Below are 20,457 nucleotides of genomic sequence, written 5' to 3'. Positions count from 1 at the left end.
GTTCCAATAGCCGCCTGCGCCGGAGGGGAGGTGACTCCTCCAGGACGCGAGTGGGTTTCGCGCAGGCGCCTCCAGCTCCAATCGCCGCCGGCGCCCGAGGGGCGGTGGCTCGTTAGGGACCCGGGGAAAAGTGTGCGGAGGCGCGCGCTGCGCACGGCGGGCTCTGTCCCCGGCGGCGCTGCGGGCCGCAGCGGGGCGGTGAATGTCTGGGTGTCCCCGCGCTAGCTCCTGGCGGACCTGGGGCGGGGTGGGTACCCGGAGACCATGGCTCCGGCGGCGTCCAGGCTGCCTTGTGAGGCTGGGCTCGCGTCGCTGCCGCGGCGGGCGCTCTCCCAGTACCTGCGCCTCCTGCGGCTCTACCCGGTGCTCACCAAAGCGGCCACCAGGTGGGCGCGGGCCGGGCGGGGCCCGGCGCACGCGGCCAGAAAACCGGCGGCGGAGAACCGAAGCCGCCTCCCTTAGGGGGTTGAGTGCGGAAGGCTCCCGCCGGCCTAGAACGGACTTCTAGAGACCTGGAGCCCACCTGGAGCTCCGCACTGTCATTCGCAGGCGCTCCCGCTGAGCACCCGGGTACAGGATGGGGTAGAGCCCAGAATCTAGGGGGCTGGGGCACTCCTGCAGATGCGCCCCCGCGGCGACGGATCCTGGGGCAGGGGTGGGGGTCTACGTCAGCCAGAGAGCTCTAAGGGCATGGGGGTCAGATTTGTGTGGGCACAGCGCCTCGGAGCCACTGGGCAGCCCCGCCCTTTGACCTGCACCTCGACCCTGTTTATGAGACAGCTCCCCCCTCATTACTTCCAGCGAACTGATTTTACAAACTCGTTCCATTTTATTAGTTCAGCCTTTCCTAAACATGCCCAACGTGGTTCCTGTGTCCCCAGCATCCTCAGTGTTTAGAAAGGTGGCTTAGGCCCCTACCGGCATGGAGCTGGCATTCTAGTGAAGAACTAGACCAAAAGCAGGTAAATATATAACACAAGGAACTTACCCAAGGAGGCGACATTTGAACAGAAGCTGAAGGGACGCAAATGCTCTTTTGCGTCCGCTTAGCAGCGGGTACAGCGTCTGCAAAGGTCTGGAGGGAGCAGCCAGCTGGAGTGGAAGTTGAACAGTGAGCAACGGGAAGGACGAGAAGTGTGCAGGAATCAGATCAAGATCCTTCTGGTCCACACTGAGACCTTTGGATATTTTAGCTGAGAACTGCTTAGAGGGCAGCTACAGACCAAACCTTGGAGTGACTGGGCCCATCTCTACATTGAAATTTGTTACTGTGATAATTGCAGATTCACATGCAGTTATAAGTAATGCAGGGAGATCCCTTGTACACTTGCCCAGTTTCCTTCATCGGTAACATTTTGTAAAACAAATACAATATCACAACCAGAACACTGAAGTGGGTATAGACCACAGATCATACTCAGATTTCTTCAGCTTTTCTTGCACTTGCCCTTTGTGTGTGTGTGTGTGTGTGTCTGTTTTTCAGTGCTCTTGTTGTATGACGTGCAGGTTTTATCCACCAGTAGGGTCAAAACACTGAAAATTTTCATCATAAGTTTCCCTCCTACACATGGTGACCTTTGCGGAATTACAGTATAATGTCACCACCAGGATGTGGACCCTGAACTGACACTGTCCACGGAGTGGAGATCCTGCTGTGCTCCCGTGTGTGTGTGTGTGTGTGTGTGTGTGTCCTGCGGTCCCCTTTGCCCTTTGACCCAGGGTCCTTGCATTGCTGCCTTATGACGATTTGTCCATGCGTCCCCAGCGGGACCTCAGAACAGCCCTGCTGACTCCATGTGGAAACACAGCCTGCCTGCTGCTGGTCCTGTTTTCTTACCACCTGTCTGTCCACAGTGGCATCTTATCAGCACTTGGGAATTTCCTGGCCCAGATGATTAAGAAGAGGAAAAAAGAAAACCGCTCTCAAAAGCTAGACGGCAATGGGCCTCTCAGATATGCCATTTACGGGTGAGTTCCATAGTGGGGCTGGCTTGCCCAGTGGCAGACTGACTGCAGGAGAGAGAGCTAAGGTATCAAGTTTCTGGAGTAATCTAATTTGGAAAAATAATGTTTAAAAGCATTGAAGTAATCATGGGGAAAGATCAGAGCAGCGATGTTCACTTATTTTCTAGTTTTACATGGTTATTTTGAATTTCATGGGTGGCAGTGGTCTCTTCATTGGGCTGAGGGAACTAAGAGCAGATATAACATACCTGGATCTGAGTCAGACTTCAAGACTGAAAGACCACTGAAAACGGGAAACAGGCCCAGACATGGCCAGTTGGCTATTTTCATAGCGTGGACATAATACATGAACATAGCAGAAAAAATACTGAGGTGTCCTGAAAAATGCCCAGCTCCCGAACCACTTATTGAACTGTGAAAGCCCAGGGATTCAGGAGCCTTACCAACTAATTCGCCCTGAGTTCTCTAGCCAATAGCAGTATCTGTATAGATGGATTATTATTATTATTTTAAAATTTATTTAATTATTTTTCAAGTACAGTTTTCTGTAGATGGATTATTTTGAAGTCTTTTGCAATACTCGATTTTTTTTCTCCAATTCAAAATTCACAAATGTCATTCTTGTAAGTATTGTTAAGTTTAGTCTACAGCCATACCACCCTGAACACGGCTGATCTCACCTGTAAGTATCATTAATTCACAGCTTTTTCCATAATGTATTTAAAACTGTAATTCCCCACCCCCCAGAGAGGGGGAGTGTGTCAGAATCCCTTCAGGGGTCTTACCCACCAGTTTTCCATCAAGAGGCTGCTGTTCTCTGGCAGGGTGGGAAGGACCACTGGGAACCAGCTGTTTGAAGAATTTCAGTGTCAGAAGTTGGAAGACCCCTGGGTGCCTGCCCATCTTTTTATTGCTGAATTTTACGGTGGGGTGTGTGTGTGTGGGTCCAGGTCTCTGTGCACTTTGCAAGCAAGGGCAGCAGTGCAGACAAGCCGGTGTACAGCCCCAGGGTTCTCCTGGCTAATTACCCAGGGTGCGTCCTTTTCTTTATCACTGAGCACCTGCTGAGCCAGGCCCTGCAGACACAGCAGTGAACAAACAGACTGATCGTGTCCTGTGACAGTGGATGGTTTTACCTTCTAGGGGGTGAAGAGAGGGCACTCTGTAATTAAATCAGATCGTGACATGTAGTGACACGTGCTATGAAGAAAAAGAAGTGGGGCCTGGGATAGAGGGTGGTGGAGACAGCAGTGGGTTCGTTGTCGGGAACAAGCAGGAAAGAACTCTCCCAGCAGACAGTGCTGAGGAGATGGACATGGGAAGGTGGTGCAGGTCCAACGCAGGAAGGAGTCTGATCCATCAGAGGCAAAAAAAATGCTCAAAGTCCAGTCAAAACAAGCACACTTTGTAGAGGGACTGCAGCTCTGCATGGTCAGTGCTGAGGGACACAGGCAGGCAGGGTTGGGACCTGGTGTTTGGGGGTGAGCCCAGGCCCCAGAAGGCACTCCAGCTCACCCCCTGTGGGCCTCAGGTTCTTCTTCACAGGGCCACTGAGTCACTTCTTCTACCTCTTCATGGAGCACTGGATCCCTCCCGAGGTCCCCTGGGCAGGGGTCAAGAGGCTGCTCCTGGACCGCCTTCTCTTTGCACCCGCCTTCCTGTTGTTGTTCTTCCTCATCATGAACTTCCTGGAGGTTGGTCTCCACTGCCCCACGACCACAGCTCCTCCCTGTGCAAAGGGGCTCTTAACCTGGTGTCGGGGTGGAAGTCTGAGGGTCTGCGAACTTGTCACAACACTCAAATGAAGGTTCCCGTTTTCCTTGGGGAATGTTGGGAGCAGAGCACAGCCTTGTACACAGCGCCTGTTGGTCCACAGTGGAAATCATTCTGACGCCAGTCAGATGTCCCTGAATGTCATTTATGCTCCTCAGTCCTTGAACCTGCTGTTAGGTCTTGTCTGAGTGTGTTAATAGAGCGCATATTACTAGTTGATAATGAAACTTTTCCGAATACTTTGATAGCTGTATTCAGTATAATTGTTTCCTCTGTAGTCCTGTATATTTTATACACTACCAAATATGATTCTGGGAACTGGGTCCATGTGCTTTGCCGGACTACCAAAGAGACCATGACCCAGGAGTTTCAGATCCCAAGGGTGTAGCAGAAGCCTGAGCCAACTGAGTGCCTGGGCCTCCTAAGTGCTCTGAAGAAGCTGACTCAGCAGTACAGACGTGGCGTCCTGGGCCCCACATGGGAGGTCTGTGCTCCCCGGCCTTGTGCCAGGCCCTGCCCAGCTCGCTGGCGCCTCTACCATCACCTCCTGCTCTCTGTCCTGCTCTGTGCCCAAGATATGTCATGCTCTGCCTTGAAATTTGTTCCAGCCAGTCTTCTCATTCAGATTTTATTTTGGAACAGTATCTCAAGTTATTGTTACTGAGGAGAATACCCCTTGTTGTGTAAAGTGGCCCTGGGGCAAGTAGGAAAGATGGGTAGACTTCACTGTGATTGCTAGGAAGTCCTTGATAGTAAAAAGTCCTTAGGAGGTCTGAGCTGAGGCAGCAAAGGGTGCCCACATTAGAAGCGAGGATCCCACAGTTCTTTCTGTTTATTTCCTTCTAAATCTCAAGGAAGGATATTTTCATGAGAGAGCAGAAACCCTGGGCCTGTGTCAGGTGTTACCAAAGTGCATAAAGTGTCCCGCACATAAATGATTCTCAGGGGGCCATGCTAAATGACTCACACTCCAGCCACGGCAGCTGGCACTGTCTTCTGGTCACAGACACCATGGGACAGCGTCCCACCTGACACCTGTCCCTTGTATGTGAGGCCTCCTGTTTGGTTAGTTCCTGGAACTGTCTGAAAAGGCCACCCTCCGTCCTCTCTGCAGTGACACAGAAGAACAGCACCGCTGACACTCCTTGAGCACCTGCCTTGTCCCATGCTCTGCCTATGGTGCATCCTGTCGCACCTCACCTATTGCATCGCTGGGGAGGCCGAGTCCCACAGGGTGCACAGCTGGCCTCCTGGGTCCCTGTGACTTGAGTCCTGAGTCCGAATCAGACCCAGCCTCTGTGACTCCCATGCTCTTAGCCCTTACAGCTTTTCCCTCTGCAAGGGGAACACTCCTGACAGCTGTGATTGTAGTTTCCTTTTAAATAACTTGCAATCCAATGGGTAAAAAATAGTTTACCTTACACCTGCCTATGAAGTAGAGTGCCTTCCTCATGCTCATCTGTGTTCCGTGAACCTCACTTGTTTTCTGTCAGTGTGCTTGCTTTCTCCTCACTGGTTTGTATGTTTGTGCGTGTTAAGGACATCGATCCTGTGCCACATATGAGCTGTAGACATTTCCCCCATTGTTTAGCTGTTTGCCTTTCAACTTAATACAGTTAACGTTTTTGAGTTACAAGTGAAGTTTTTTATAGTGTCTTTCCCCATATAGGAGTCTTATTTTTTTTAAACTCGTGTCCACTCCATCACCTCTTTTTTTTTAAAAAAAAATATTTTATGTATTTATTTTTAGCGAGGGGAAAGAAAGGAGAAAGAGAAACATCAATGTGCGGTTGCCTCTGTGCGACCCCCACTGGGGACCCAGCCTGCAACCCAGACATGTGCCCTGACTGGAAATCGCACCTGCAACCCTTTGTTTCACGGGTCAGCGCTCAGTCCACTGAGCCACGTCAGCCAGGGCCCCATATAGGAGTTTTAAAAGTCCAAGTATTCAGATGTGTCATTGCTTCCTTTGTGAGCTTCCTTAGAGGAAGAGATGGGAAATATTCTACTCTTACGATTTTATACATTTTGATAAACTCAAAGAAAAAAGAAATATGCAGTATTTGAGTATTCTAACGGTTTTATTTTTATTTACAGTGGGATAAATGCTTCTGTCTTGGTGTTTTCCACTTAAATAGCAAATTGTCTCATTACTGGTTATTTACCAATTCCTGGTGTTTTGAAACATTAAGTTATCACATTCCTGTGTGTTTAGGGCATTACTCTGTTCCTTTGATGGACTCTATTCGTTTCCACTTTTTCTTTTTGGCTGTTGCTAGGAGACTCTTCATCACCATATTTTATGCCATTTTAAATCTGTTAACATAGGCCTTTTCAAGGTGGCTATTATGCACCTATCCTTCCAGAAGATATTAGGATCAACTTATTGGGGTACATTTAAAAAAAAATGACAAGTTTTGGTAGGGAATGTGTTGACTTTGGATTATTTTGTAGAGAACTGACCCTGAAGCCCTAAGGAGCAGGTGCTGGGCGCCCAGCGCCACGGGGCAGCCGTCGAGGGCGTGGACTGCCGTCCCTCCTGGAAGGGTGGGCGTCCAGCTGCATCGCTCCTGACGTGCACTGGTGCTGTCTGCTTCTCAATGGAGCAAAGTCTACACTTTAAAAAGCCCTTCGTGTTAGGGTGTGAGGTCTGCCCCAGGCCCTGGTGCCCCGGCCTTGGCCCGAGGGCAGTGGGGCTAGCTCACCGCCTGCGTTTCCCTCCATTGCAGGGCGGAGACCCTGCGGCGTGCGCCGCCAAGGTGAAGAGCACCTTCTGGCCGGCGCTGCAGACCAACTGGCGCATCTGGACCCCGGTGCAGTTCATCAACATCAACTACGTCCCATTGCAGGTGAGGGTGCCCGCACGCACGGCCGCAGGGCGTCCGCCCTCTCCTTCAGCCTATTTTTTGCCCCTCGCAACAACCTGTGTTTTCTCTCGGCGTCACTCAGGTTCCGGACTCTATCCGGATCGCTTAAGGTCTGGATTTAGGGGCAAAGCCCGTAGCAGGTGCCCGCCTACGTGCATTGGTCAGGCAAATGTTTATTGAAAGCCCGAGTCCAGGCAGCGCTCCAGTTTCCCTGGGGCGGGGCCTCATCTCAGTGACGTCAGAGCCACCCCTGGCGGGCGAGGTACGCACTTGAACGCCTGCGGTGTGGCCCCGCCTCTCCACCGCCTGCGCTTGCCAAGTGCAGCCGGCGGTCAGCGGCTCCCAGGGCCACTCCAGGGGTGAGCATCTGCTAGGACGGTCCAGCCAGGTTGATTACAGCCGCACAGCGACACTGAGCGGGGTCCTAGGAATCCACTGCAGACTTCCTACTCGCGCTCCCACCCCCCGCCCGTCTAGCTGGTCACATCTGGCGAGCTCTCGCTTACCGACAAAACGTACCAAGACCGAGGCCATGATTCTGCCCAGGAACACCCATCAGAGACTCGGCATCTGGGGTTTTTCCTGGGGGCCGGTCAGGCGGGAAGCTCAGCAGACCCCAAGGCCAGGCTCCAGAGGAGGCAGGTCAGCATAAGCCACCCTGGTTCTGCAAGCAGCGTAGGCACTGGGGGCCATTCTCATCAGCTGGGCAAAAGTGGGGCCGCCCCTGAAGTCCCAGTCCAAGGGCAGCAGCCTGAGGCCTGCGTGCTGCCGTTTGCAGAGCCTGCTTGACGGGCCTGGGGAAGACCGGGCACTTCAGAGAGAGGAGAGCAGAGCGGATGCCTCTTGGGAAGGAGCTACACTGAAAGGGTGGGAGGTGGTGGGAGGAACAGGCTCGGCACCCGCCCCCCCAGGAATTCAGTAGCAGAACCCCCAGAGGAAGCTACAGGAGGGACAACCACAGCAGGTGCTACATTGGAATGAAAGGTGGTGCGTCTCCCTGGGCTTCAGCAATGACCCGTACAGGCGACCTTCCCAGGAGTAACTTCAGGGGCTCCCCAGGGCTGAGCCAGACTGCTGTGAATTGAGGAGGGGTGGGTGGGAGAGGTGGGAGAGGGCGGGGAGGGGACTGTGAAGCTAGAAGTCAGTCATCCTACAGATGTGCACAGGCCGCCCTAGTGGGAAGGGGGGGGCCAGGTGTCAGCACAGGCACTTATGACTGGAGATGAGGGGGTGACAGTTGCTGGGGATCTCTCTCCACCCCTTTTTTCTCCTGGGAGGGCGGAGGGTGGGTTGGGGCCAGAATGGAAGGGTAAAGGCATAAACCTGAGAATGAGAGGGAGTGCACTGGACACGGGAGCCAGGGAGGCTGAAGACCACCATGTGCACAGGCCTGGGGCTTGGGGAGGTGAGAGACAGTGAGAGTCAAGGTTTTCCCGCAGGTGCAACCAGGGAACAGGAGGTAATGAAACTAGGGCTTGGCCATGAAGTGTGAGGTGTATGGAGAAGAGAAGGATGTAGAAGACAGGGTGGCCGCGCTCATGGAAGGATCTGTGGTCACCAAAGGACAGACTAGAAAATTGAATCTTTGCAAGTAGTAAGGACAGAAAGCTGTGTGGCTGGGGTTTCCATTCTAGGTGGTTGCAGATGGATGCTTCAGGGGCAGTGTGTTATTCAACAAATGTTTACTGTGCACCTACTATGTGGCCCACTGCTGTAGGCTGGGGATACAGCGATTAAAGAGAGAGAGCAGACTGCTGCTTCCATGGAGCTCATGTGCCAGGTGGACTCCCTGACTAGAGGTGATTTCAGGTGGGGGTCTGCCCAAGAGACCACTGCGGCAGGGCAGTGGGACAGTGACAGCTCATAGTGAAGAGCAGGGCATGCAGGGGGGTCAGAGGGGACAGTCTTGAGGTGACAGAGGCTGAGCCAGGACCTGAAGCTGAAGTGCTCGTGAGGGAGGGTCAGGGACAGGTACTGTGAGAGTTCCCTGCTGGCTTGTGAGCCTCATGAGGCAGGAGGAGCTCTTTGTCCTCTTCCTCTCCCTCTGCACAGTGCTCAGTGCAAAGAAGCCAGCAAACAACAGTGGGTGGCTGGACCCACCAGTGAGTGGACTCCACCCCAGGGGACTGGTGTCTACTAAGTGTCATCAGGGCCTTGCACTTACTCGGGCCTGTGTTCTCTCTGGCAGTTCCGGGTACTTTTTGCCAACCTGGTGGCTCTGTTCTGGTATGCCTACCTGGCCTCCCTGGGGAAGTGAGGACGGCCGGAGAGGGCGTCCACGCACTGCTGAGCTGAGTGTGGGCAGCACTCGCTTGCCTGGGGTGAGCGCAGAAACGGCCTGGTCACAACTTGTCTCACGCCAGATCCTGTGATTCAACATGCCTTAAAGTGATGGAGAATCAGCAATCTCTTAATGTTAGAATCTTGTGCTTTAAAAAGGCAGTAGCTGAATTCAGGTGGTACTGCCTAGAAACTTAAAACACAGTCATGATGATTTCATGGGCCACCTTGGGCTGAATTAGATCATAATAAACTCTAGTGTAGTTTTTCTGTGGTGACTTTAATTTCTCACAGTGATTGTTGTGGCTTTGGAAGAAATGCTTGGTCTGAGGGCTGCCCTCATGTCTTTTTTACTTTCAAGACAAATCATGGTAAAATATACAGTACTACTGTGTAGGGAACTGATTTGCATGGCGTGGAAATGTAGCTCAGCCCTCATGGAAAACCAGTGGGGAGCAAGTCGGCACACAGGACCACCCCCACGGACAGGTTCTCCCCTGGGGAGTCAGGCCCGCATTGTACCTAGACTACAATGAGACTTGCTTTTGCTAAAATTCCCTCACCCTGAATTGAGGCAGAGAGTGCTTACTGCAGCTCCCTAAAATCTGAGCTAAACCTCCCAAGTACGGAGTGTGACTGGTTCGACCACTTTCCCCCTTGGTCTGCAGCATCCTTCTCTTTGAATTAGCAACATTCTTTCCTTTGCTCTCTGTAAAAGGAGTCCCCTGCAGTGAACCTGTGCATAGTAAATGAGGACTACCCTTCATGTGATGTACCCAGAGAAGCAATGAAAGCCTGTCCAGGCAGGGACTGAGCTCTCTGGCCCACTCATCCTCTCTCAGAGTGGCCATGCCATCCCTTTTTCTCCATAGGACTTCTGTAGTCCATGTGTAATTGTTCACAAGCAGTCACAACACACATGGATCCTGCTGGCCAGGATCCGCCAAACTATTGCTTAGCTACTGGGCACCAGAGAAGGCCCTTCTAAAGTAAGACTTTCCTGGAGGTTCTGAGAGGCTGTGTGAGAAACAGGCTGACCTGCAGCTGATTTCCTGTTGCTCAGTGACAATAACCCTCCCACCCTGTTATCACTCAGAACCTTCTTCCTTGACAGGATCCCGCCCTGGTATCATGGATACAACATCCCTTGGCAACCTTCCTGGGCTGCTGTGGCTCAGTGGTTTGAGCCGCAGCCTGCAAACCAAAGGGTTCGCCAGTTGGATTCCCAGTAACGGCACGTGCCTGGGTTGCGGGCCGGGTGCCCAGTTGGGGATGCATGCAAGGCATCAATGTTTCTCTTCCTCTCTCTCTAAAAATAAGTAAAATCTTTCAAAAAATCCCTTGGGAAGCTTAGTTATCTATTTTGTGAAATTTTCTTCCATCCCATGTGCTGTTTCTATTTAATCAAAGCTTGTTTTTCCTTGTTTAGGTCTTTGTCTTTCTCAGTCAGGATTTCCTCAGATGTCAATTATCTTTGATTGTGCATCAGTGTTTGAGTCAAAGCCACTCGAGTCCTCTTTGGGGACTCACTGTGAATAGGCTGCACTTGTCAAATGTCACTCTGTGGGCTGACCCAGTTTTGTTGGAAATCACTAGTTCTCAATAGCTGGAGTCTCTTCTCTTGGGCCAGTTTCCCCATAGAGGAATCCTTTCGTTTCAAGATTTTATTTATTTATCTTTAGAGGGGAAGGGAAGGAGAGAAAGAGAGAAGTATCAGTGTATGGTTGCCTCTCGTGAGCCCCCTGCTGGGAACTGGCCTGAAACCCAAGCATGTGCCCTGACTGGGAATCGAACTGCGATCATGTGGTTCACAGGCCCACACTCAATCCACTGAGCTACGCCAGCCAGGGCGGAATCCTTTCATTTCTTCCTGGGGTAAGGATGGTGTTTGTAGTGGAGCAGGGAATAAGCCTAGTGGCCAACTGCAGGAAAGGGATGAGAGGTCCTATTAGTACACGACCTTCAGATGATGTCAGTTATTACTGCATCCCAGTCTCCGCTGCCTGGTGTCTCACACCCAGTCCTTCTGGTTCAAATCCTCTGGGATGAAATTTCACTAGTCTTCTGCCATAAAGGAGGTGCAGCACTCACCTGAATGTATAGGTGATGGAGGGGAGGTGGAGGACAGCCCTCTTGTTAGCCCCACCCACCATCCTTCTGGGTTCCTGCAGTAGGGGGAGGGTGAGATAATTCCTTAACTCCCTGAACTTTCTGGACTCACTTACTAGCTTGCTTCCTGGGTTCCAAGAGTACAGGCAACTGGTGATTTATCTTCCCAGGTCAATAGGCTTGATTTCCAGCTTCCTAAATTTTGTCAACTGATTTATTCTTTTTTGTGGACTCAGATATGTCCTTGTGTATTTATCTTTTTATTTTTAAATCTTTATACCTTTGGTTTACTCAGCAACCTTCTAGGAGAAGACATAAATGTATGTGTTCAAGACATCACATTTAAAGTAAGATCTGGGTAGTTTGCGGTAATAGACTCATTTTCCAAAATCCAAAGTGTTTTTTTAAAAACATGATTTTTAAAAAAACATTGAAATGAACACAATTGTCAATGGCTTTATTGCATTTTTTCCTGTCTTTTTTAAAAAAAGATTTTTATTTATTTATTTTTAGAAAGGGGAAGGGAGGGAGAAAGAGAGAAACATTACTGTGTGGTTGCATCTCACATGGCCTCCACTGGGGACTTGGCCCACAACCCAGGCATGTGCCCTGACTGGAAATTGAACCTGCAACCCTTTGGTTTGCAGCCCTCACTCAATCCACTGAGCTACGCCAGCCAAAGCTAAAAACATGATTAAAAAAAAAAAGATTTTATTTCTTTTTAGAGGGGAAGGGAGGGAGAAAGAGGCAGAGGAACATTAATGTGTTTGCCTCTCGCGCGCCCCCTACTGGGGACCCGGCCCACAACCTGGTCATGTGCCATGACTGCGAATGGAACAGGTGACCGCAGGCCAGCGCTCAATCCACAGAGCCACACCAGCCAGGGCCAAAGTGTTTTTCAAAATGTAAACCAGAGCACATCACTTCCCAACGTAGAAACCTGCATAGGCGGGTGACCCAGTAAGTCCACTTCTGGGTGTGCCCGCAAAAGAACTGAAAGCCAGGACTCGAAGAGATCTGCATGCCCACGGTCACAGCAGCATCGCCACAACTGGCAGGAGGTGGAAAACCCAAGTGTCCATGGAAGCCTGGATGGGTAGGAAGTGACCTACCACACAGTGGAATTTACTCTGTGGAATTTACTGAGTCTTACAAAGGAAGGGAATTCTGACTCCTGCTCCAACGTGGATAAATCTTGAGGGCGTTACGTTCAGTGAAATAAGCTTGTCCCCAGTAGAACAAATACTCTATGATTTCACTTACACGCGGTGCCTAGTCAACCGCACAGAGACTGAGAGGAGACTTGCGGGGAGTGTTGCGTGTGGGTAGCGTCAGTTGGGAAGACCGGAGTCGTGGGGACATAGAGAGGTGACGGCTGCACGGTGCGAACGGGCTCGACGCCCCGGGCCGCGTGCTTGTACGTGGGGTTAAGACTGTAACCTCGTGTGTCCATTTTACTGCAGTAGAATCAAAACAAGATCTGCGGAAGTTTCACAGTTCACTAGACTTAACTCTAATTTCTTATCTTCGAGGCCGCCTCTGCCTCGAGGCTCACCCTCCCTTCTGGCTCCCGCGGCGTGGTCAGCCCAGTCCCGGGCGCTGGGCGAGCTCAGGGCTCCCGTCGCGCCCCTCAGGTAGCGCCGCGTGAACATTCGCGCTCCAAGGCACCAGTGATTTGCACCCGGACCTTCCGCAGAAACTGGGGGAAAGGCTCACAGGACGACCACTTACCGAGTTGCTGCGCTTGGTTCCGGAAGTTAGCTGTCCTGCGCCCCAGGAGGCGGGACTTCCGCCCCGCGGTGCCGCTGGTGGCCGGAAGCGGACGTCCGCCGCAGCGTGTCCCCAGCGGCCCGCCGTCCCCGCCCAGGAGCGCTTGCGCGGAGCCGAGCTGGGCAGCCCGGCATGGCGTTCCGGCAGGCGCTGCAGCTGGCGGCCTGCGGCCTGGCCGGGGGCTCGGCCGCCGTGCTCTTCTCCGCTGTGGCGGTGGGGAAGCCCCGTGCGGGCGGGGACGCGGAGCCGCGCCTGGTCGAGCCGCCGGCGTGGGCCGGGGTCGCACGTCCCGGGCCCGGCGTTTGGGACCCCAACTGGGACAGGTGCGGGGCCGGCGGGTGGGATAGGGTGCCGGGTGGCGGGTCCTTCACGCCTCCTCGTCGCCCCGCTCTGTCTGATGTGGTCGGTTTGGCAGAAGGAGTCGAGCTTCGTGCGGGATCGCTCTGGCTGTGATGTGGGTGACCCCTGCCCCCGCCAAGCCCCCTCCTCTGCCCAGAGGGTCGTTTTGAGGAGCGAGTACACGGAGGCCGGGACAGTGTCGTTTTCAGGTCTAGGCCAAGTCCCCGTTGTTTCTGACCTCGGGTTGGATGTGGCGCGTTGGTCGTTTCCTAGGCGCTGAGAGCATGTGGGTGCGCGGGGCGGGGGCGCGCAGGGCCCTCGGGTGTGCCCCGACCTCAGCCATATGTCCTCTTGAGTGCTTAAAAGGCGGCTCCTGGGATCAGGAAACGATTTTTAGTTTCGTTTAATATTAAATTTTAAAACCAAAGCAGTGCAGATGCCTAAGTATTTATGTGCTGTTAGTGTTTGTGATACATTGGATCGAATAAAGTGAGTTTCACCCATTTCTTCCTACTTTCTACATGTCCCTGCTTGGAATTGAAAGTTTGTCACCGCCGCTGCTGGTGTTGTGTTTCTCTGGGACAAACCTTCCCGGATTCCATTGGACAATTTGCTGGGAAAGGGGCACAGAACTAACATACTCTTAGCCTGTTTGTATCAGGAACGAAATGGAGATTGTTCTTTAACCTTTACTTTTTGAAAGAGAAAATTATTTTTGAGTAATTTTAAATTTGCAGGAAAATTGCAGACATGACAGTTCCTGTGTACCCCACACCTAGTTTCTTCTATTAGTGTGGCATGTGTATCTTGACCAATGATGTCCATACTTTACAAAGATTAATTCAGGTTTTACCTTCCCGGGTCCCACGTGACAGTCAGTCCTCATGTCTCCTTGGGCTCATTTTTGCTGTGACAGTTTCTCACTGTTTTCGATGACCATGACAGTATGTAGAATGTCCCTCGGTTGACATGTCTGTTTCATTTGATTAGAGCGGGCTTGTCTTCTAGTTTTTAGATATCAGGACAGTCTTCCCAATGTCTTAGGCCTTTGTAAGGAAACAGGTTTCTTCTGAGGCTGAAGCCTACATCCGCCGAAGGGGTTTGTCCCTGCTGGACGGTTTCGGATCTGCAGCCTCTCCCTGGGATCCTCATCCAGCGCGGGCTGCCTGTCTCCGTGCAGCGCCCAGGCGTCTTCTGGCTCAGCCCTGGTGCCCATGCCCCTGCTGTTGCAGCCTCTCAGTCTGGTTGTATTACGGGCACCGTGGTTTCGCACGGCCCAGGCAGAGCCCTCGAATCACCACTGCTGCCCCAGAACTTACTCCAGCCAAGGATGCTCTTGTCCCGCCTCTGCAGTGTCGCAGACGTTCAGTTCTTACTCACTTCCATTCTGTGAGCCGACAGGCATGCCTGCTGTCATGTGTCACTTCTCAGCTTTGCTGACATGTCCCTTTCCCTCCCATCAGCTCCTGACATCCCAGGTGCCAACCATAGTTTCCATGATAAGGGAAACATTCCTTCCCACCAGTCCCATGTACTACTGAGTGTTTAAAAGTGTGCTTCAATTTTATTTCATTTTCATTATTTTGAACTAAGTAGCCACATGGTTAGTGGCTACTGTTGGGTAGCACAGTTTCAGACTTGGCCTCAGTGACCATTCAGGAAGTTCGTTTAGCCACCTTCCCACAGCCACTCCTGCCATCTGGCCTTGCTTGTCCATCACCGGTCGGTCACCCTGCTGTTGCCAGTCTGTCCCTGCAGAACATGTTGCATGATGGCTTTGTACATCTGTTCTGCTCCCTGTCCACTTGCCCACAGCTGGCACACAGCTCTGGGGTGGATGAGGTCACTGGCTCCTCCCAGGGCTTTCCCAGCTCGGAAAGACTGTCTTATCAGAAATTCTGAAGCATGACAGGTGAAGAGGAGTCACAAGGACACAGTGTCTCCTCTTTCAACATTAGACGAGAACCACTGTCCCTTGTCAACCTGCGGAAGAGGAACCTAGACTCTGGAGATGATGACGTGGCATCCAGGGTGGACCACTGCAAAGCCAAGGCCACACGGCACATCTTCCTCATCAGGCACTCCCAGTACCATGTGGACGCCTCCCGGGACAAGGACCGCACCCTGACGCCCCTGGGTACGTGGCTGGGGCTCAGTCCCAGCTGACTCTTGTGGCTAGCCTCCTTGGACCCTCATTGGGGACTCTTGGCCCAGACTCGAGGGTTGTCATTGAAATTGTTCACCTCTGACACTAGACAGGCTTTGAAAATGTCCTCAACTTTAAAAATATTGCAGGCAGACCTTGGAGATGTTGTGGGTGTGGTTCTAGACCACAGCAGTAAAGCCCATTATAATCTTTGCTGGAGGGTTTTGCCTTCAATTCATTAAAGAAAGAAAAAGCATCGTCTGTGCAGTGAGTCTTGCTACAGATGTTGACACCCACAGTCCCCCACCATGGCAGGGGCTTTATGTGCTCCTGCAGGGGGCTCCTCCTGTGCACTGCTCCAGGTACAAAAATGGGAACTGAAGCGCATTCATGGGTGTCCCTGCATACAGCCAAAACGACTTTTTGAGGACATTTCCACTAGATTCCTGGACATATTTGAGGACAAGCACAGTCTGTGCTTGGTGACGCCAGGGTCACTGGGTTTCTGTGTCCACGTCTGGTGCTAGCGCAGCCGGCAGGTCACAAGTGTTTGAGACTAAATCTGTGCACAGAACTGAGCGACACTGGTGTGAGGGACTCAGAAATAGCCCAGACTTAGCCTGCCCAGCTGGTCTGTTGACCCTAATGGCACTTGGTCAGGACTGAGGCATTTGTGGGATAAACAGGAGACTCCAGCAGCATGTAATTCTCTGTGTTTCACCTTCAAGGTCGTGAACAGGCTGAGCTAACTGGTCTCCGACTTGCAAGCTTGGGGCTGAAGTTTAATAAAATAGTACATTCCTCCATGACCCGTGCAGTAGAAACCAGCAACATCATCAGCAAACACCTGCCAGGTGGGTGTGTGCATCCCTGGGTCCCTCAGCAGCCTCAGGGGACACGCAGAGTCACTGTGCTGAGTCACTGCTCTTCTGTAGGCGTCTCTACGGTCAGCACAGACCTGCTGAGGGAAGGTGCCCCCATCGAGCCCGACCCCCCCGTGTCTCACTGGAAGCCAGAGGCTGTGGTAAAACACCCCCACAACGGTGGTCTCCCTCCCTGCCCCTCGCTGGCCCTTCTGTCCTGGGCAGCTCCCCCTGCTCCCTCCATTCCCATCCAGTGCCTGCAGTCTTAGGGGCCTCACTCTGCCCTCAGCAGTATTACGAAGACGGAGCCAGGATTGAGGCCGCCTTCCGGAACTACATCCACCGGGCAGATGCCAAGCAGCAGGAGGACAGTTATGAGATCTTCATCTGCCACGCCAATGTCATCCGCTACATTGTGTGCCGGTGAGGGTCCCGTGGGTGCCCTGGGCCTGACCTCCCCTCCTGCCAACCAGTGCCAGCTCCTTTGCCCACTTCCCTGGCCTTCACACTGTCCTAGGGGCCAGACCGTGTATCTGGTAGAATGTCTTTCACTTGGACTTTCTTGTGATTATCTGTCTCTGGTGGCAGCCGCCCAGGACTCAGGTGATGCAAACTCAGGCGCTGGGTGAAGGCGCTGTCTGTGCTGGATGTGTCCCTTCAGTCGTCTTTTCCCCTCAGTGACGACAGTGCCCATGTCCTGCTGCAGGGCCACCCTGTGCGCCTTGGTCTGTCTTCCTTAGTGACTTCCTTCTGCAGGAGCTCGTTGCCTGTTAGCTCCCATCCTACGGGCTCCTGATCCCTTTGTGCAGAGTCCCACCCACCTCCTTGGGCATCTGTCCTTATTTCCTGGCTCCACACACAACCCTAGGGCCTTTGTGACACAGCCCTGAGCTGCAGCCGTGTGTCACAGATGGCCTGTGGCTGAGAAGGCCAGCTGGGTGCTTGTGTATTTGAAGTAACTGGGAACCTACCCCTGCCCCGCAGCCAGTCCACTAGAAAGTGTTAGGTGCTTCCATCGCAAGGGAGTTCTCCTCCTCGTGAGTCTGGCAGGGCAGGGCAGAGCACAGCCAGCTGCTCAGGGCCTCTCCCTGCTGCGCTTGAACCCGGGGCCTGTGCCCAGGGCTGCTGGGGACCATCTCTCCTCACGCATGGCCCTATGAGAGTCCCAGGAGTCCCAGCTCACTTGGGGACTCGCTCCCTGCTAGAACAGTGCTGCCAGGCATGGAGGGGCCTCTGGGCTCTAGAGCCTCCAACCCCGGTGCTCCGTATGCCCCGGCTCAAAGCTACGCTCCGCATGCACATCCAAGTCACTGCCTTGGGCATCTGAGGGCAAGCTGTGTGGACACAGCGTTATTCCAGGTCCTGGGACAGGGCTGACCTCAGCAGTCACTGCTAAGTGACCCCCATGCAGAAAACACCAGGAATGCTCGGGGACTTGGAGCAGAGGTGACCTGTGTTAAAACTAAAGGGTGAAAAAGAGCCACAGTGTCTGTTGAGACAGAGGGTACTCTGCTGGCTGACCTAAGACAGTGACAGCAGCTCTGAGACCTGAAGGAGCATGAAGCTTATTCCTTTAGGTTGACAACTCTCGGGGAGACTCTGGCTGCAGGGAGAGCTGAGGCGATGCTGTTTGTCCCACTGAGACCTGGGCCTGGAGGCTGCCTGGTGACCCAGGAACACTGGGCTTTGTAGCAACTGCTTACCACTAACCATGCCTGATGGCATTTTCAAGAGCATGGAAAAGCGACGGGGCTTCGGGCCATCACCACCCACCATCCCTGGGGAGAGGCTCAGGAGTGCTGCCCTGTGTCATCCCCCATCCCATGGGTAGGCTGTCACCACCCCTCTACTTCATGGGGTGTTGGCACCGGTGGTGGCTCTGTGGGGTGGGGGCTGGCAGCTCTGCGAGCCCCTCCAGCCCACCCTGTCCTCCCTCCAGGGCACTGCAGTTCCCTCCTGAAGGCTGGCTCCGCCTCTCCCTCAACAACGGCAGCATCACCCATCTGGTGGTCCGGCCGGATGGCCGTGTGGCTCTCCGGGCCCTTGGAGACACAGGGTTCATGCCTCCTGACAAGATCTCCCGCTCCTGAGGCCCACTCTCCCCGCCCGGCATGGGAGCCACCAGGAACACAGATGCCTTTCCTGCCGTCCCCTCCACAGGCTGCACTGTGGTCACTTCCTCTCCAGGACCAGGCAGCCACAGAGGGAAGTGTCTGAAATACTGCATTTCAGTCCATGTGGCCCTGGATGGAAAAGGAGTATTCAGGTCAGAACAGCCCAATCCTTTCACAGGGTCTCCCCCCCAGGACAAGCCTGTGGGGTTGCAAGGAGACCTCACAGGTGTCACTGCGGGGACCATGGCAGATTGCATCATGTCTTTGTTCACCACCGCAGCTGGCCACACAACCCCTCGACCCTCCGTCAGCAAGACCTGTCCAGCACCAGGGACTTGGAGGAGGGCCCAGCACTTCCATTCATGACTTATTTTGCTTCCTACATTCTTTTCTTTTCTTACAACCCTCCTGCCACTTATGGTACGTGTTTGTCAATTCAAGACTGTCCATCTGGGTTCCTGCAGTGAAAACTATCTCACTCCGAAGTCACACATCCCTGACAGTTGGATTTCAACTCACCTACACAATAGGCTTCTCTGGACACACAGGAGCACCTAAGCAGGTGAGGGAGGGGGGCTAGGTGGTGACGTCCCAGAAGAGAGTCCTGTTTTAAGTAAAATAGCCAACTGACAGTTGCCTCTGGCTGTTAAGCAGATTAAAATATTTGGACATGTGCCCACCCCAAATATTGATAATTTGTAAGAGCAGTACAGTTTCTACGAAGTGATTATGAACATTTTCTGTAATCAGTTAAACCAAATGGGATACTTGATCTATTTCTGGAAATAACTACAAAATAAAATTTTATTTTACTGGTTTCCAAAGCACTAATTGTGACTGTTTGATAAAGAAAACAGGAAGCCTGCACCATGCAAAGGACGGCAGCCCCAAACTTCCTGAGACGTTTTCCACAGAAAGCCCTTTTCTGCGGTACCTCACTCACCCAGGCTGATGGCTTGCTGGGCAGCTGCCCCAGGGCCTTGTGGCGGCCCTGACCCAGGGCAGTGAGCCTGTCGAGGCAGATGCTTTTTAAAAATTTTATTTAATTCTTGTTCAAGTACAGTTTTATGTCTTATATTCCCAGCCCTGCCCCCCCAGTGCTCCCCACCTCCCTCCCATTTCCGCCCCCCACCTGTTATTATACTTATTCATGTGAGTCCATCCCCTTTTCCCCTATGATTCTCTCCCCTCTCCCCAGAGGCACATGCTTTTTTGGAAGCAGCCACCACACCTTATTTCCTAGTTGTGACAACTAAGCCAGGCTCTGTGCCAATTTCTAAAACCACAGGTGCAATGGGTGGTGCTCACATTTGACCTCTGGGGATGAGGCCGGGGAGCGCTGTACCCCCGGGACCTAGGCGGCGGGTCCTCCTTCCTGTCCTGTGTGTAGACCTGTCTTTTGGTGGCATTTCTGCCCTTTACACAACCTGTGAGAAGCAGGGCAGCATTTTAGAAGGCAGAGTCAATCCAAGTGGGACACAGCTAAGGAGCAGGAGGAGGGTGCCTGGACAGTCACAGGGCCCAGTGACAGATGGAAACTGTTCTGTGAAATGGGTAACAATAACCCAAGTTTGGCCCAAACAACTACACACCAGAAACACACATGATGACATGATGGGACCTGAACCAACACTAGTGCGAAGGCAGCAGGCAGTTTGCACTGGGCTGCTGCTGTCCGTTCCAGCACCCCTTCTGCCGAGGCAGGTGCTTGTGTGGTCTGTAAGCCAGGAAACTCTGAGTGTTGGTGCCCATGCAAAAAACATGAGCGTCAGACAGGAAAAGCACGCACCTCCAGAAGCCCAGGGAGCATATCCGGCTCAGGGAAGCTCTGAAACTACACCCAACAGGCAGGCACCCCCCAGCCCGTCACTGCCTCTGGAAGCGGTGGATGCTTCTGTGAACATGCAGCAATTACGGAGAGGCTCTGTCCAGGGCCTGGTACCTGAGACGGAAGTTGCTCCATGACACGGAGCCTCTCAGGCCTAGCGCCCCACCCCTCTGCAGAGCGGTTCCTGTCACCTCTTTCCAACCGCAGCAGTCACACAGCAATCGTTAGCAGCACAAAGTGCAGCTGGGACAGCCATGCTGACTTAACCGAGGCCGGAACGTTGTCCACAACATGCCTGTGTTAGGAATGAAAGGGCCTCTTCCAAGGAAAGGACAGATCAACAGTCTCGCCAAACACTGCTTAAGATTCGACTAAAAACAGCATGATGCCTGGTCACAGGTGA

General features: G+C 52.9%; 2 protein-coding genes across 3 annotated transcripts; both read left to right on the top strand.

Annotated features, from left to right (window-relative positions):
• Nucleotides 1-204: 204 nt before the first annotated feature.
• Nucleotides 205-9,154, top strand: PXMP2 (peroxisomal membrane protein 2). Its single transcript, XM_037051822.1, has 5 exons — nucleotides 205-386; nucleotides 1,855-1,968; nucleotides 3,497-3,659; nucleotides 6,468-6,587; nucleotides 8,794-9,154. Exons 1-5 carry the CDS (start codon nucleotides 265-267, stop codon nucleotides 8,860-8,862), a joined length of 588 nt encoding a protein of 195 aa, XP_036907717.1. The 5' UTR covers nucleotides 205-264; the 3' UTR covers nucleotides 8,863-9,154.
• Nucleotides 9,155-12,843: 3,689 nt separating this feature from the next.
• Nucleotides 12,844-19,043, top strand: PGAM5 (PGAM family member 5, mitochondrial serine/threonine protein phosphatase). Of its 2 annotated transcripts, none has more exons than XM_037051820.1 (6): nucleotides 12,844-13,087; nucleotides 15,062-15,240; nucleotides 15,978-16,103; nucleotides 16,185-16,273; nucleotides 16,402-16,535; nucleotides 18,052-19,043. In XM_037051820.1, exons 1-6 carry the CDS (start codon nucleotides 12,897-12,899, stop codon nucleotides 18,200-18,202), a joined length of 870 nt encoding a protein of 289 aa, XP_036907715.1. In that variant the 5' UTR covers nucleotides 12,844-12,896; the 3' UTR covers nucleotides 18,203-19,043. The 2 variants fall into 2 exon arrangements, with proteins under 2 accessions (XP_036907715.1, XP_036907716.1); XM_037051821.1 differs by having other exon boundaries at nucleotides 12,845-13,087; nucleotides 16,405-16,535.
• Nucleotides 19,044-20,457: the final 1,414 nt, after the last annotated feature.

The sequence above is a fragment of the Sturnira hondurensis genome, unplaced genomic scaffold (assembly GCF_014824575.4).
Source record: "Sturnira hondurensis isolate 20B ecotype Veracruz unplaced genomic scaffold, ASM1482457v3 Scaffold0007406, whole genome shotgun sequence".
In the NCBI taxonomy this organism is placed as follows: domain Eukaryota; kingdom Metazoa; phylum Chordata; class Mammalia; order Chiroptera; family Phyllostomidae; genus Sturnira; species Sturnira hondurensis.
Note: the sequence above shows the minus strand (reverse complement) of the source record. Positions and strands in the feature narration are given on the sequence as shown.